General features: G+C 45.1%; 1 protein-coding gene across 2 annotated transcripts; it reads left to right on the forward strand.

The window, feature by feature from the left end:
* The first annotated feature begins 1,403 nt into the window (after nt 1–1,403).
* Nucleotides 1,404–11,239, forward strand: LOC308124517 (carbohydrate sulfotransferase 12-like). 2 transcript variants are annotated; one of them, XM_080487552.1, is made up of 5 exons: nt 1,404–1,529; nt 5,542–6,244; nt 7,182–7,334; nt 7,428–7,607; nt 8,499–11,239. In XM_080487552.1, exons 2-5 carry the CDS (start codon nt 5,879–5,881, stop codon nt 9,045–9,047), a joined length of 1,248 nt encoding a protein of 415 aa, XP_080343678.1. In that variant the 5' UTR covers nt 1,404–1,529; nt 5,542–5,878; the 3' UTR covers nt 9,048–11,239. The 2 variants fall into 2 exon arrangements, with proteins under 2 accessions (XP_080343678.1, XP_080343679.1); XM_080487553.1 differs by lacking the exon at nt 1,404–1,529 and having other exon boundaries at nt 5,762–5,786; nt 5,870–6,244.
* Nucleotides 11,240–11,533: the final 294 nt, after the last annotated feature.

Genomic DNA, 11,533 nt, shown 5'->3' on the forward strand with positions numbered 1-11,533 from the left:
GACCTCAATCCACAGACCCACCCAACAAAATGTATTTTTGCAACATTAATATAATCCAGCAGCTGGTATAAGTCCGTGTTCTTACGGCTTTATCAGCTTTGACTCGGCTGCCCGTGTTGATTTCTAGAGCTTGAATGTATTTTTCTTCTTCTCGCAGTGGCTCAGTGAAGGTTAAATCAGACAAATATGGACGGGCCAGGAGAGGATTTATTTTAACCTCTTTCATCAGATAATCTCCTCAAATGCGAGAGAACACACACACACACACACACACACACACACACACACACACACACACACACACACACACACACACACACACACACACACACACACACACACACACACACACACGCCATCAGACTCTTGCTGTGTGTATGCAACGTACAATAATATTATAAATGTCATATTTGGAAATGAATAAAATACTGTAACAGTACATGACCTCAGCTTTACATGCATCTTCATAATAATAGTACAATTTATGATCCCTGAGAAACAGACCTGCTTTTCCATTGTCCTCCTCTCACTACTAAAGATATGATGTTATAATTTAGTGTGTGTGACACATGCACATATGTGAATATCCTCTGAACAGGTCACCACAGAGAGAAACACAAGCACACACTCACATTCATGCCTACAGGCAATTTATCTCACATGCACGCTCTTGAACCGTGCCAGGAAACCAGAGTACTCGGCGGAAAGCCGCGCAAAACACTGGGAGAACACGTAAAATCCACACAGAAAAAGGCCTGACCAGTATTTGAACCCGTGACCTTCTCGCTGTGAGGTGAGAGCGCTCCCGCAACACACGAGTCGGATAAAACGGATCAATATTAAGAATATAGTGAGGGAACTGTGTGGGTGTGTGTGTGGGTGTGTGTGTGTGTGGCACAGTGAATCAGCTGCTCCGCGGGGGCTCCTCCCAAGGTTTGATGGCACATGATGAGAAGAGTTTCACAAATAAGAGGATTTCATGAGCCGCAGGCAGCAGAGATAGTCGCGGACACCCACTGCCACGTTTCCTTGTGATCATTATAATTGTATAATTGCTTGTGTGTGTGTGTGTGTGTGTGTGTGTGTGTGTGTGTGTGTGTGTGTGTGTGTGTGTGTGTGTGTGTGTGTGTGTGTGTGTGTGTGTGTGTGTGGTGACATTTGTTTTTGCAGGTACAAGAGGTTATTTTGAGCTCGGTAGGATTTTGGAGGTAGGGGGTGGGGGGTGAGGGTGGGGGGGGGGGGGTATGTCTACATAAATCATCCCTGAGCAGACATGATGCGCTCGAGCTGACCCAGAAAAAAAAAGTGATTTTTTTATTTTTTTTCCTCATGAGCTCAACTCACTCTGCAGAAAACACCACGAACTCTCGCGATGCTTGGCACCGTGATCTCGCTCCATCGCCAAGTGGAAAAAAAAAAAAAAAGAAAAAGACGAAGAAGCGGCTCTCTCTCTCGCTCTCCTCTCAGGCGGCAGGCAGGCAGCTCAGCTCGGCTTGACGCGGCGCAGGGAGCCGGGAGACACAACGGAGGTGAGGAGCTCTTATTCTCATGACTTCTCATTCCCAGGAATCATTAGAAACAACGGAACATCTCCCGGCGGTGACAGCAGGTTTTCTTTACTCTCATTCTGTGCACTTCTCTGAGGAATAGACTGCGAGCCACGCTGACAGCGTATATTGATAAAAAAAACAACAGCGGGTCCTGGGAAAAGCGTCCTTTATGCTTCTCCCTGTGTTTTATATTATTTGACATGAATTGTGTTAAAAGGTTAATGAGCCGAGCCACACGCGCAGGGGACTCCCCGGTATGAGGAACAGCCAGTCCTCGCGGCGCTGCCCTCCCCGTCAAAGGCTACATTGTGTCCGGTCTGGCATCCGCCGGCGGCTGCAGCGGGCAGGACGGAGCGCGCGACCCGCCGCTCGTTCACTGCGCCCCGGCCCGCTGCCACGGTTCGGCCCGGGGGAGGGGGGTAGGGGGGGGCTTCGCACCGGAGGTAAATAAAACTAATGTGGACCGAGCAGGGCTGGAAGTCGCAAATACTCACAAACCTGTGATTAAGGAGTATTTTTGAGAACATGCCCCCCCCCTCCACCCCCACCACCACAAAGTATGTCATTTCACTCCAACTTTAGTACAGTGGCACCATGTAATCTACTACAATCATAAATACATCCACACTTTAATTAACATCCACTGTATATCATGTGACATGTTTGAAGTGTATATTTTATATGCTGGCAAATTGAATCAAATGTAGACAAAGCAACTACAACTGAGAAAGTAACGGAAACTTTCAGTATTTCGGTTCAACAAAACTGTTTTTCCATTGAATTCAGTCATTCTGTCAACTTCAAATGAGAAATAAGACTGTAAAAGATCATTTAGAAATTCATGAGAAATAACTGTCAGCAGGGCTCAAATTCCTCAGCAAATCGCATTATAAATAAGTCATAAAGAAAAACCCATGAAGTATAATGTTCGTCTGGTTATTACGGTATTGGTGGAGATGTGGACATGAATGAACGTGTGTTCAATGAATCTCTATAGTGCAGCTTTAAGGTGGAGTTTCTTTCCTGCCCGACAACCTGACAGACTGATGCAAATGTGCAGTGAAGCCTTTCAACACAAAGATTTACATGACAAATCTCAAAGCTGCTCCGAGAGGCTCTGAGGGTGGAGGTGGATCAGAGGAGAAACAGCAGGATGACCACAGTGTGAGCAAAGGCTTCATCTTCCTGCTGCAGACCATAACACATTCAGAAATGAGAATCGAAAGGGTTAAGATTGAGAAACATGATCCTCTGTGCTCTGTAAACACTATATTAGGACCTCAACGCTGTGAAGGTGCTTTATAAGTTGTGAGACGGGATCAAGAGATTGCTCATTACTGCTCAGTCACAGTAGAATGGGAGTCAAGAAGATCAGTTTTAATGATCAAATCGAGGCTTTTTGTTGGGTTCAAACAAAACGGCTTGCACAACTTTTTTTTTTTTTTTTTTAAACTGTGTGCACAGCGGAGATGCAATGACTGTGACTGTTATAGAATAACTGATATATTCTGTGTGTAAGCTTTGAGGACAAAAACCTTTACACACATTCACTTGGAGGTCATGCCGGGCAATGCTGCATGTCATGTTGGCTTCACACTAGATTTTAAAGGCGGGCTTTTTTTATTACTCAGAAATCCAATAATAATTGGAGTATGCTCAATAGCAGATCCTGACCGTGTAAACAGTCATTATATGGAAAATCCTTGTAGCACTAAACACTTCAAAATACCTGGAAATAGAATAAATTAACCTCATTTCAAGACTTTTTAAGAGCAGGAATAAAGGAAAGGATTTTTTTAACTTTTATATTTACGGAAGAAAGATTCAACCATAGCCACACTTATTTTGTCCGATATCTTAAACAATGCTTATAAATGGCAAAAAGATGGTAAATGTCATTTTGTTTGCTGCTGTCCTACAACATAATGAAGTATTTCACCGACCAAAATGGCCTGAATATCACATATTTGTTCAAACATGGACTTCCTGTAACGTGCTCTAGTGTGACATGCATAGCCCTAACCCTAACCCGAATAGTTTTGTGAGATTTCAGGGAGGGGTGTTGTAGAAGTGTTGTAATTTTCAGAATGTAGAAATATTTCACAAGCTAAAGTTATCGCAAGAGTTAAAAGTGGCCAAATACAGCTCCTCACCTGATAAAGGCTTAACGCCTGCATATATGAATAAATGTTTACATGTATTGAATCACCTGATGCCGCAGGTTCATTGACTGGAGTCATCATAGGTCATTTAACACTTTCCAGGCACGTCGAGTCTTGTTGCTGTTGACAGGATTTTGCATGCATACTTCTCATGCCCATAACTCCGGGCTGTGGGATGAGCGTTGACGAGATCCACTGAGTGCCAAATGTTTGAAAATGAGCTTTTCACTACCGTCAACAGTAACCCGAAGTTGAAGTTATCTTTGGGGGGAAAAAAGCACCTACATTTTGCATTTTTTGAATAACTAAATAAATACATAAATCAAACAAGTAATATTATTGGAATAAAAAAAAAAAAAAAAGAATAAATAAATAAATCCAACAAGTAGTCTTTTTGGAATAATAAATTAAAATAAATAAATAAAATGAATAAATAAATAAATCCAACAAGTAGTATTTTTGGAATAATAAATTAAACTAGATAAATAAAATGAATAAATAAATAAATCCAAACAAGTAACATTTGTGAATAATAAATAAATAAATCCAACAAGTAATTATTTTTTTTAAACATACATGCTTTTGGAAACGTTCAGTGCCTGTGTAACAGTGTCACAAGGTGACACCATCAGTGGGCTCATCATCATGATTACATAACTACTTTTCAGCAGTCACTAGTTTCAACATACATAATTTCCTGCCCCGGCTTGCAAATTTTGTTCATTAATTAAGCCGCAAGTATCTCTTAATCACACTTAAGCACCTGAGTATCAGCGGCAGAGGAGCTGAACGCGTTTCGCCCCCGATCATTCCGTTACGATGCAGATCCTGGTGGCAGAAGATCATTTGTTTGGTGTGCTGAGAGGAAGAAGGCGGCGCAGTCTGCAGCCTCTGGAGAGAGGAATCCTGATTTTTCCATGCCAGTGGTCCCCTCATTGCTTCAGGAAAGAGGAAATAATATGAGCACTGTTGTACGAGAGGCTCCAAATTTAGAAGTGCACCGGAATGCAAAAGCAACACCCTGTGACTTTCAGACTAATCAGGGACGGGAAGACGGAACGGGGGATGAAGACACGTGTAAAGTGGCTGAGATAGGTCGCAGGTAGAATAAATATTATATGTACAGCAACCCACCTGAAGCTGTTTATTTCAGTTTTGCTATTTTGTGCGTGGCGCAAACACTGCAAGCTTTTCAGCGTGTTTTTCTACATGCATCCCGGTTTGGTGTTTGAAGTTACTGGCGCTTGGCTCACTTTCAAAGCTTTTTCACATAAGGGGGCTTTTGTAGCCTCAGGGGTGCCCGACCTGTGACGGACCGTGATCCATAGGAAGGGTTGGCATGGGTACAGCAGGATACTTGTGCAATGCAAAATGTGTTGCTTTATGGCGTGCGCATAGACGCCCCCTCCCTCCTCCCTCCCTCCCTCCCTCCTCCTCGGCATGTAGATATTTGACAACCGCTCGTGATTTTACTGCCGGGAGTGGGAGTTGGGTCAACTCAGAGCTGAAGGAGGAACTCGGTGCATAGCTCGTCGAAAACTGAACCCGGTGAACTGACTGGCGTGACTTTTTGCTTCAGTTTCTGAGTTCTTTTTTTTCTTTATTAGTAGAGGAGCATTTTGTTTGTTTCAAATTGTAGCGTTGAGCTGTGTGTTTTTCGAGATGCGTTTTCGACCTAAAAATAACAAGTTTACATGGAATCGTCCTCGCCGACATAAAGGGGCATTCAATCACCTGATTGAGTGATAAATAGTGAAAATGATGGAGAAACTGAAGACCCCGTTGTGCTTTTCCTCCCTCTCTACGTCTTGTCTCGCTTCTGTCTCCAGGTGAGCACGTATGGATCCGCGGTGAGGCTTCTATTCCTCGTTGGCTGTGCGGCGGACCCCTGCTGTGTGCCTCTATTATGACAGCCCCGATGCTGCCGCAGACTCCGCTATAGCTGCCGTGCGCTCAGAGCCATGGGGATCGCCAACAAAGAAGCTCCTGGACCTTGACTCTGTTGCCATGGTGACCCTGTAGCAAGAAATCCATAATCGTTGTGGCCCTGGTTGTCACATGAAAAAATACCCGGGTAACTGTTTCAATCTGCTGCCATGGCGACGCCGCAGCGACACCTTGTGAAGTCCTAACTATGTTGCTATGGTGATTCTGTAGCGAGCCACCATGGGAACGTCCAGGTTGTTCCACATCTTCGTCATCCTGGGCTCGGCCTTCATGATTCTCCTCATCATCATCTACTGGGACGACGTCGGCGCGTCGCACCTCTACCTGCACACCCCCGTCTCGCCGGGCCCCAAAACCCCCCACCTGCCCCCCCAGCAGAAGCCCCAGACCTCTCGGACCCCGTCCTTCCTGTCCGACATTGACGCCTTCGTCAACCAGTTCCTAGAGCCGGGGACCGGCGAGCCCACCGACCCGGCTCCGGCCGACACGGGCAACCAATCGGAGAAGGCGGATGAGCGGTACATACCGAGGAGGGAGTGGAAGATCCATCTGACTCCGGTGGCAGCGGAGCTCATTGAACGACAGGTTCATTACATTCTTATCACTCATATTAATAGCAGGTTTAATTGTATGGGAGTGAAGGGTTTATTGAATCAGCTTTTCCAGCGCCGACATTTTGACATGTCTCAGAAGGAAAACGCACAGGAGGAATAAATAAAACGATGACGGGCTGTTCTCAATTTACTGCAGTAGCCAGTCACATGCTGATTCAGTGACAGGACTTAATAAGATACTTAGATAGAGTTTTCATTGGTGTCATGTGTTCCACCTGCTTTTTTTTTCCTGCTTTGAAAAATGAACATTTCTAAGCTGGAAAATAACAAAACAAGACTGGAGAGCTTGCAAGGAAATAATACTCTGACAGGTTGACAGCAGCAGCCTCTCTGGTGGAGAAATGTAATCCCATTTACCATGTTTAGTTATGTTTAAAAGATCCATATTTACTTTTTGATGATTTAAGTTACCAAAAATACTCTCAATACAGCCTGTTTTTTTTTTTGTTATTCTTTTTCTAGAAATGACTGTTTCCTCCCGGGAAATGAGAAGTTTATTATCATAGTGGTCACATGAGTTCATTTTAGGAAGCGTTTTGTATAAAAAGCAAAAAAAAGCAAAGGCACTTTACTTCCTGTGATTTGTTATATTTGTTAGTTCCCAACATTTTCAGCCAAAAAAAACGAGATTAAAAGAGTAACAAATGGTCATTTTTGAGAAGGAATCGTAGTGAAATCAAGTTGTCAAACACACAAAGCAGAGCTGCAGGATCCCAGACGAGCTCATGTGAAAACACTTCTATTTAATACAAATTCAGGAATCCAACCAGCCTTCTGCTGAAAACACGTTCATATTCTTTGCAATAGACACAACTCCCGTTGCTGCTACAAACAATTAGAATTTAACGCCGCCCCCTGCCAGATGATGTTTTCTTTCCCCGTCTCTAATGGTGAATTTGCCTCCACAGGAGCAGCGCCGGAGGTTGCTCCGGGAAATGTGCGCCAACGACAGCGTGGTGTTTCCCGGGAAAAACCGCTCGTTTGATGACATTCCCAACAAGGAGCTGGATCACCTTATTGTGGATGACAGGCATGGCATCATCTACTGCTACGTTCCCAAGGTAGAACAACATACGCTGTGGGTCCAGCACATGGGCCAAGTCGTGGCTGAAATGACTGAGTGGCTGAATTTTGCTTCCCCACCGCCCACACAGGTGGCGTGCAGTAACTGGAAGCGCATCATGATAGTTCTCAGCGAGAGAATGCTGCAGGACGGCGTCCCCCAGAGAGACCCGCTGGCGATCCCCACCGACCTGGTCCACAACTCCAGCATGCACTTCACCTTCAATAAGTTCTGGAAACGCTACAGCAAGTTCGCCAGGCACCTCATGAAGGTCTGTTCAAATTTCACGCTTCAGCGAGCGTCGCAGGGACATACTGATGGAGAGACACACAAGTGCTGGGGGGGGGGGGGGGGGGGTTTGTTTGTTTGTTTTTTTCATTAAATGTGCTGCTTACGTGTTTGGGCTGGAAAATCTCATCAGGTGTTGAGCTTCACAGCCGCAACTCCGAGTCAAATTGTTGTGAACTCAACTGTGTTAAAATTAATGTGACATCGGCTGAAGCCTGGAGGTGAGCTGAGCGGAGACACATCTAGCTTTTTCCTCAGCTGCATAGAAAACAGTATAGAGAGATAAGGTGACAAGTTGTGCTTCATTTATAACAGGGACAGTACAATTTAAAAAAAAACATCTTTCAATCAGCTTCCTGGGATTTTCTTTTTGTTGACTTCTTTTCCTGAACGTTTGTTAAGGGTGTATCTTTTTTAACCGTCTAATCTCTTTCAGTGAGCCCGTTTACACGACTGGGATTCATCTCGTAGTGAAAATAATGAGATGTGATGTGTTTATGTGCACTTGTTTAGATTATTACTTACATGCTTGGTGAACTTAGACTGAGTCTTCATGGTATTTTCAACATATCCTGTTAAATGTGGGAATGTCGATGGTGTTACTCATCGTGTGGGTTTCTATTTAACCTGGCACGAAATGAGTCTTTTCCTCAGTCCAGATGATTCAATCATGTTTGTTGATAAAGTAACTTCAGTTTTGTAGATGTGGTAAAATAAAGTCGTATTAATGGATCTAATAACTCACATCACATGATAATCAGATTTTTAGAGTGCATGTTTATGATTGATTTATCATTTTTGATTATTGCACCCTTTTTTCTTTTTTTTTTTGTACCTCCTCTGTTGAAAAGAATCTGTTCATTTTCTTTCACAGGTGAAACTGAAGAAGTACACCAAGTTTCTTTTCGTGCGGGATCCCTTCGTGCGCCTCATCTCCGCCTACCGGAATAAGTTTGAGCAGCGCAACGAGGACTTCTACCGGCGCTTCGCGCAGGTCATGCTGCGTCGCTACGCCAACCAGCCGACTCCCCCCGCCTCCGTGGACGAGGCGTTCGCCGTGGGCGTCCACCCCTTGTTCTCCCACTTCATCCAGTACCTCCTGGACCCGCAGACGGAGAAGGACATGCCCTTTAATGAGCACTGGCGGCAGGTCTACCGCCTTTGCCACCCCTGCCAGATTCAGTACGACTTCGTGGGCCACTTGGAGACGGTGGAGGAGGACGCCGAGCAGCTGCTGCGGCAGCTGCGGGTGGACAACGTGGTGGAGTTCCCCGCCTCCCAGAGGAACCTCACGGCCAGCAGCTGGGAGTCGGACTGGTTCAGCACGGTGCCGGTGGAGGCGCGCAGGGAGCTCTACAAGCTGTACGAACCCGACTTCAGGCTATTTGGCTACGAGAGGCCGGAGTCACTCCTCAACGAGTGACCCCGCGGGTCTCCACAGTTTTAACGGCCACACACACACACACACACACACACACACACACACACACACGCACACGCACACGCACACACGCACACACAAAAAAAGCATTTTTTTTCTAATGTATTGAAATAGTGTCCCACCCTGACAACAGCGATGCATTTATCTCTTTATCCCAAGCTTTGCATACAAATTCTTGTTTACGCTCCGTTCGATTGTGCACATCGGCGAGGACACTCACTGCTCAGCTCGAAGCACACGGATGAGGTGGAGCCTTTAGAGTTTGTTTTCACGCCACCGTACCAATAGGAAGAAGCACACGCGTCAGGGTGGGCTGTGGAGGCCGGAGAGCTCACGACGTGTCACGTCCAGCGTAATCCTGAAGTCCACGTCTTCAGCGCCTCTTACTTTGATGTCACGCCGCACCGGCTGCCGCCGCACTCGCGTTGTGACTGATGATCGCACGGCGTTTCAGAGAAATGGCGCCACTTCTGTGTTTGCGGAGGCATTGGAAGCATTTTGGTTGCGATGGCAACACACATGAAACGGCTTTGGAAAGAAAATCGGGGTGTTCAGATTTAAAAAAAAATAAATAAAAAAAAATACCCCAGTGTGCTTCGAGGTTAGTTTTAAATGTAGTTGCACTAGACTGGTTGTCTTCAGTTAATTTATTTCACATTTTATAAGTGCAATGTAAAGGGATGTTTACGTTGAACAAAGAACTCACTGACAATAGAAACAGGTTCTTTTTTTTTTTTTACCTCACTGACATGCATATCATCATCGGAAAAACGACCCTGACTTATTTGAAGCTTCGGCATTGAGATGATTTTCAGAATTGACACCGATCAGCCATAATATTTTAAATAAAACAAGACAGGTGGTGTCTTTATTGTAGCTCCTGGTTTGTGGGCGAGTGTGAAGATTAGAGAGTCTGACAGGGACCCAATTGGATCTCTAAAACTGCTCTTCCTTGTCTGCGGTCGTTGGTATCCATCCAGAGTGACGCACGGAAGGAGAATCGGTGAACTCCCCTCCAGGTCAAAGGCAAGCAGAGCTTTTTGATGGCCGGCTCGTGCGGCCTAATCCACCCGATGAGCTATTGTAGCTTAAATTGCTGCCGAAATTAATCCTGGATGTAATCTCAAAGTGGTCAGAAGTGAGGCTGTGCAGCTGCAGAGGAGTCAGGGTGCCTGTGTGGACCATTGTTTATCGAAAGCATATAAAAAAAAAAAAAAAAGCCTAGTCAATGGGAACTCATGATGCCAGGACTTATTATAGGAAGAAGGGAAGAGTTATTCAACAACCAGATGGAGGTTGTGGATTTAGCCTCTGAATGACCTTGATTGAACTTGACAGTACTTGAACAGATCTGCTGCTATTATCTTGGTGCCAGATGTTGAAGTCATAAGAAGAGGAGACACAGCGACACCGAGCAGGTGGTCATAGAGTCATGGCTGATCGCTGTTATCACCTCAATCGTTTCCGAGACAGTTTTGGCCGCTTGCTTTTGTCGGCCTCCGGTTCTCCAGCATGATGCAAACGCCACGATGTAGCCTCGTCACACGGGAGCACAGCAGCCACACAGCGGGATTTATCTCGGCTTGCTTGTGAGACGACAAAACAGCGAAGAACCGGAGCGACCGCGTTGTTTAGATTTCCATCGGCGCTGCACGTGCAAAGGCGCGTGCGTGTGCTTATTTTAACGGCTTCTAAAGGGAACGATTTCTTACAGTTCTTTTTGCGCCTGCTTTTTTTTTTTTTTTTTTAATCCTACAAAAGGCAGTTTGTAACATTAAAACCACAGCGGGCGACCCCCCCCCCCCCCCCCCCCCCCCGGAGACTTAAACCACAATTTATTTTTTAAAGGCAACGTTTTCATGGGACGCGTGGTTCTTTGTAGCAAGGAGCTGAAGCACATTGCACAAAGCCAACTGTAAATACACACATATTCACGTACACACAATGCGAATGCACTGTTGTGAAGATGCATGGAGTCGGAGTTTTACTGTAGGAATTTTTAGGTCGAACTGATTTGCCGACGGCTACAGCGGCTGAGAAGGAACAAGGATCTATGTGAGAGGATAACGTGCCTTTGGTTGAAAAAGTTTACACTGCAACAAAAAAAAAAAAAAAAAAAAAAAAATATTTTTTTAGGAGGACTTACTTTTTACTTCAAGCCACAACAAGGTATATTTGATAAAAAAAAAAAAAAAACTGGCCTTGTTTATCTTATGTGACTTATTATTTGGGACAAATAGGGAACAGCTGAGCCCTTTAGTAGAAGGAGGTTTGAATGATTTCTTACGCTGTGTGCTTGTGTTCAGTGGGTTGCACCGTGTTATCATCGCCGCGTGGATGCGATGGCGCACACACACACGCGCGCGTCGGTCGCTAAGACGTATACACTCAATTACACACTCACACACACACACACACACACACGATTAAGTCAGTGTTGTCTCAGTGCCTTTTGGTTTGTTTTCTAT

This window comes from Lipophrys pholis, assembly GCF_963383615.2.
Source record: "Lipophrys pholis genome assembly, chromosome: 19".
Taxonomy (NCBI): Eukaryota; Metazoa; Chordata; class Actinopteri; order Blenniiformes; family Blenniidae; genus Lipophrys; species Lipophrys pholis.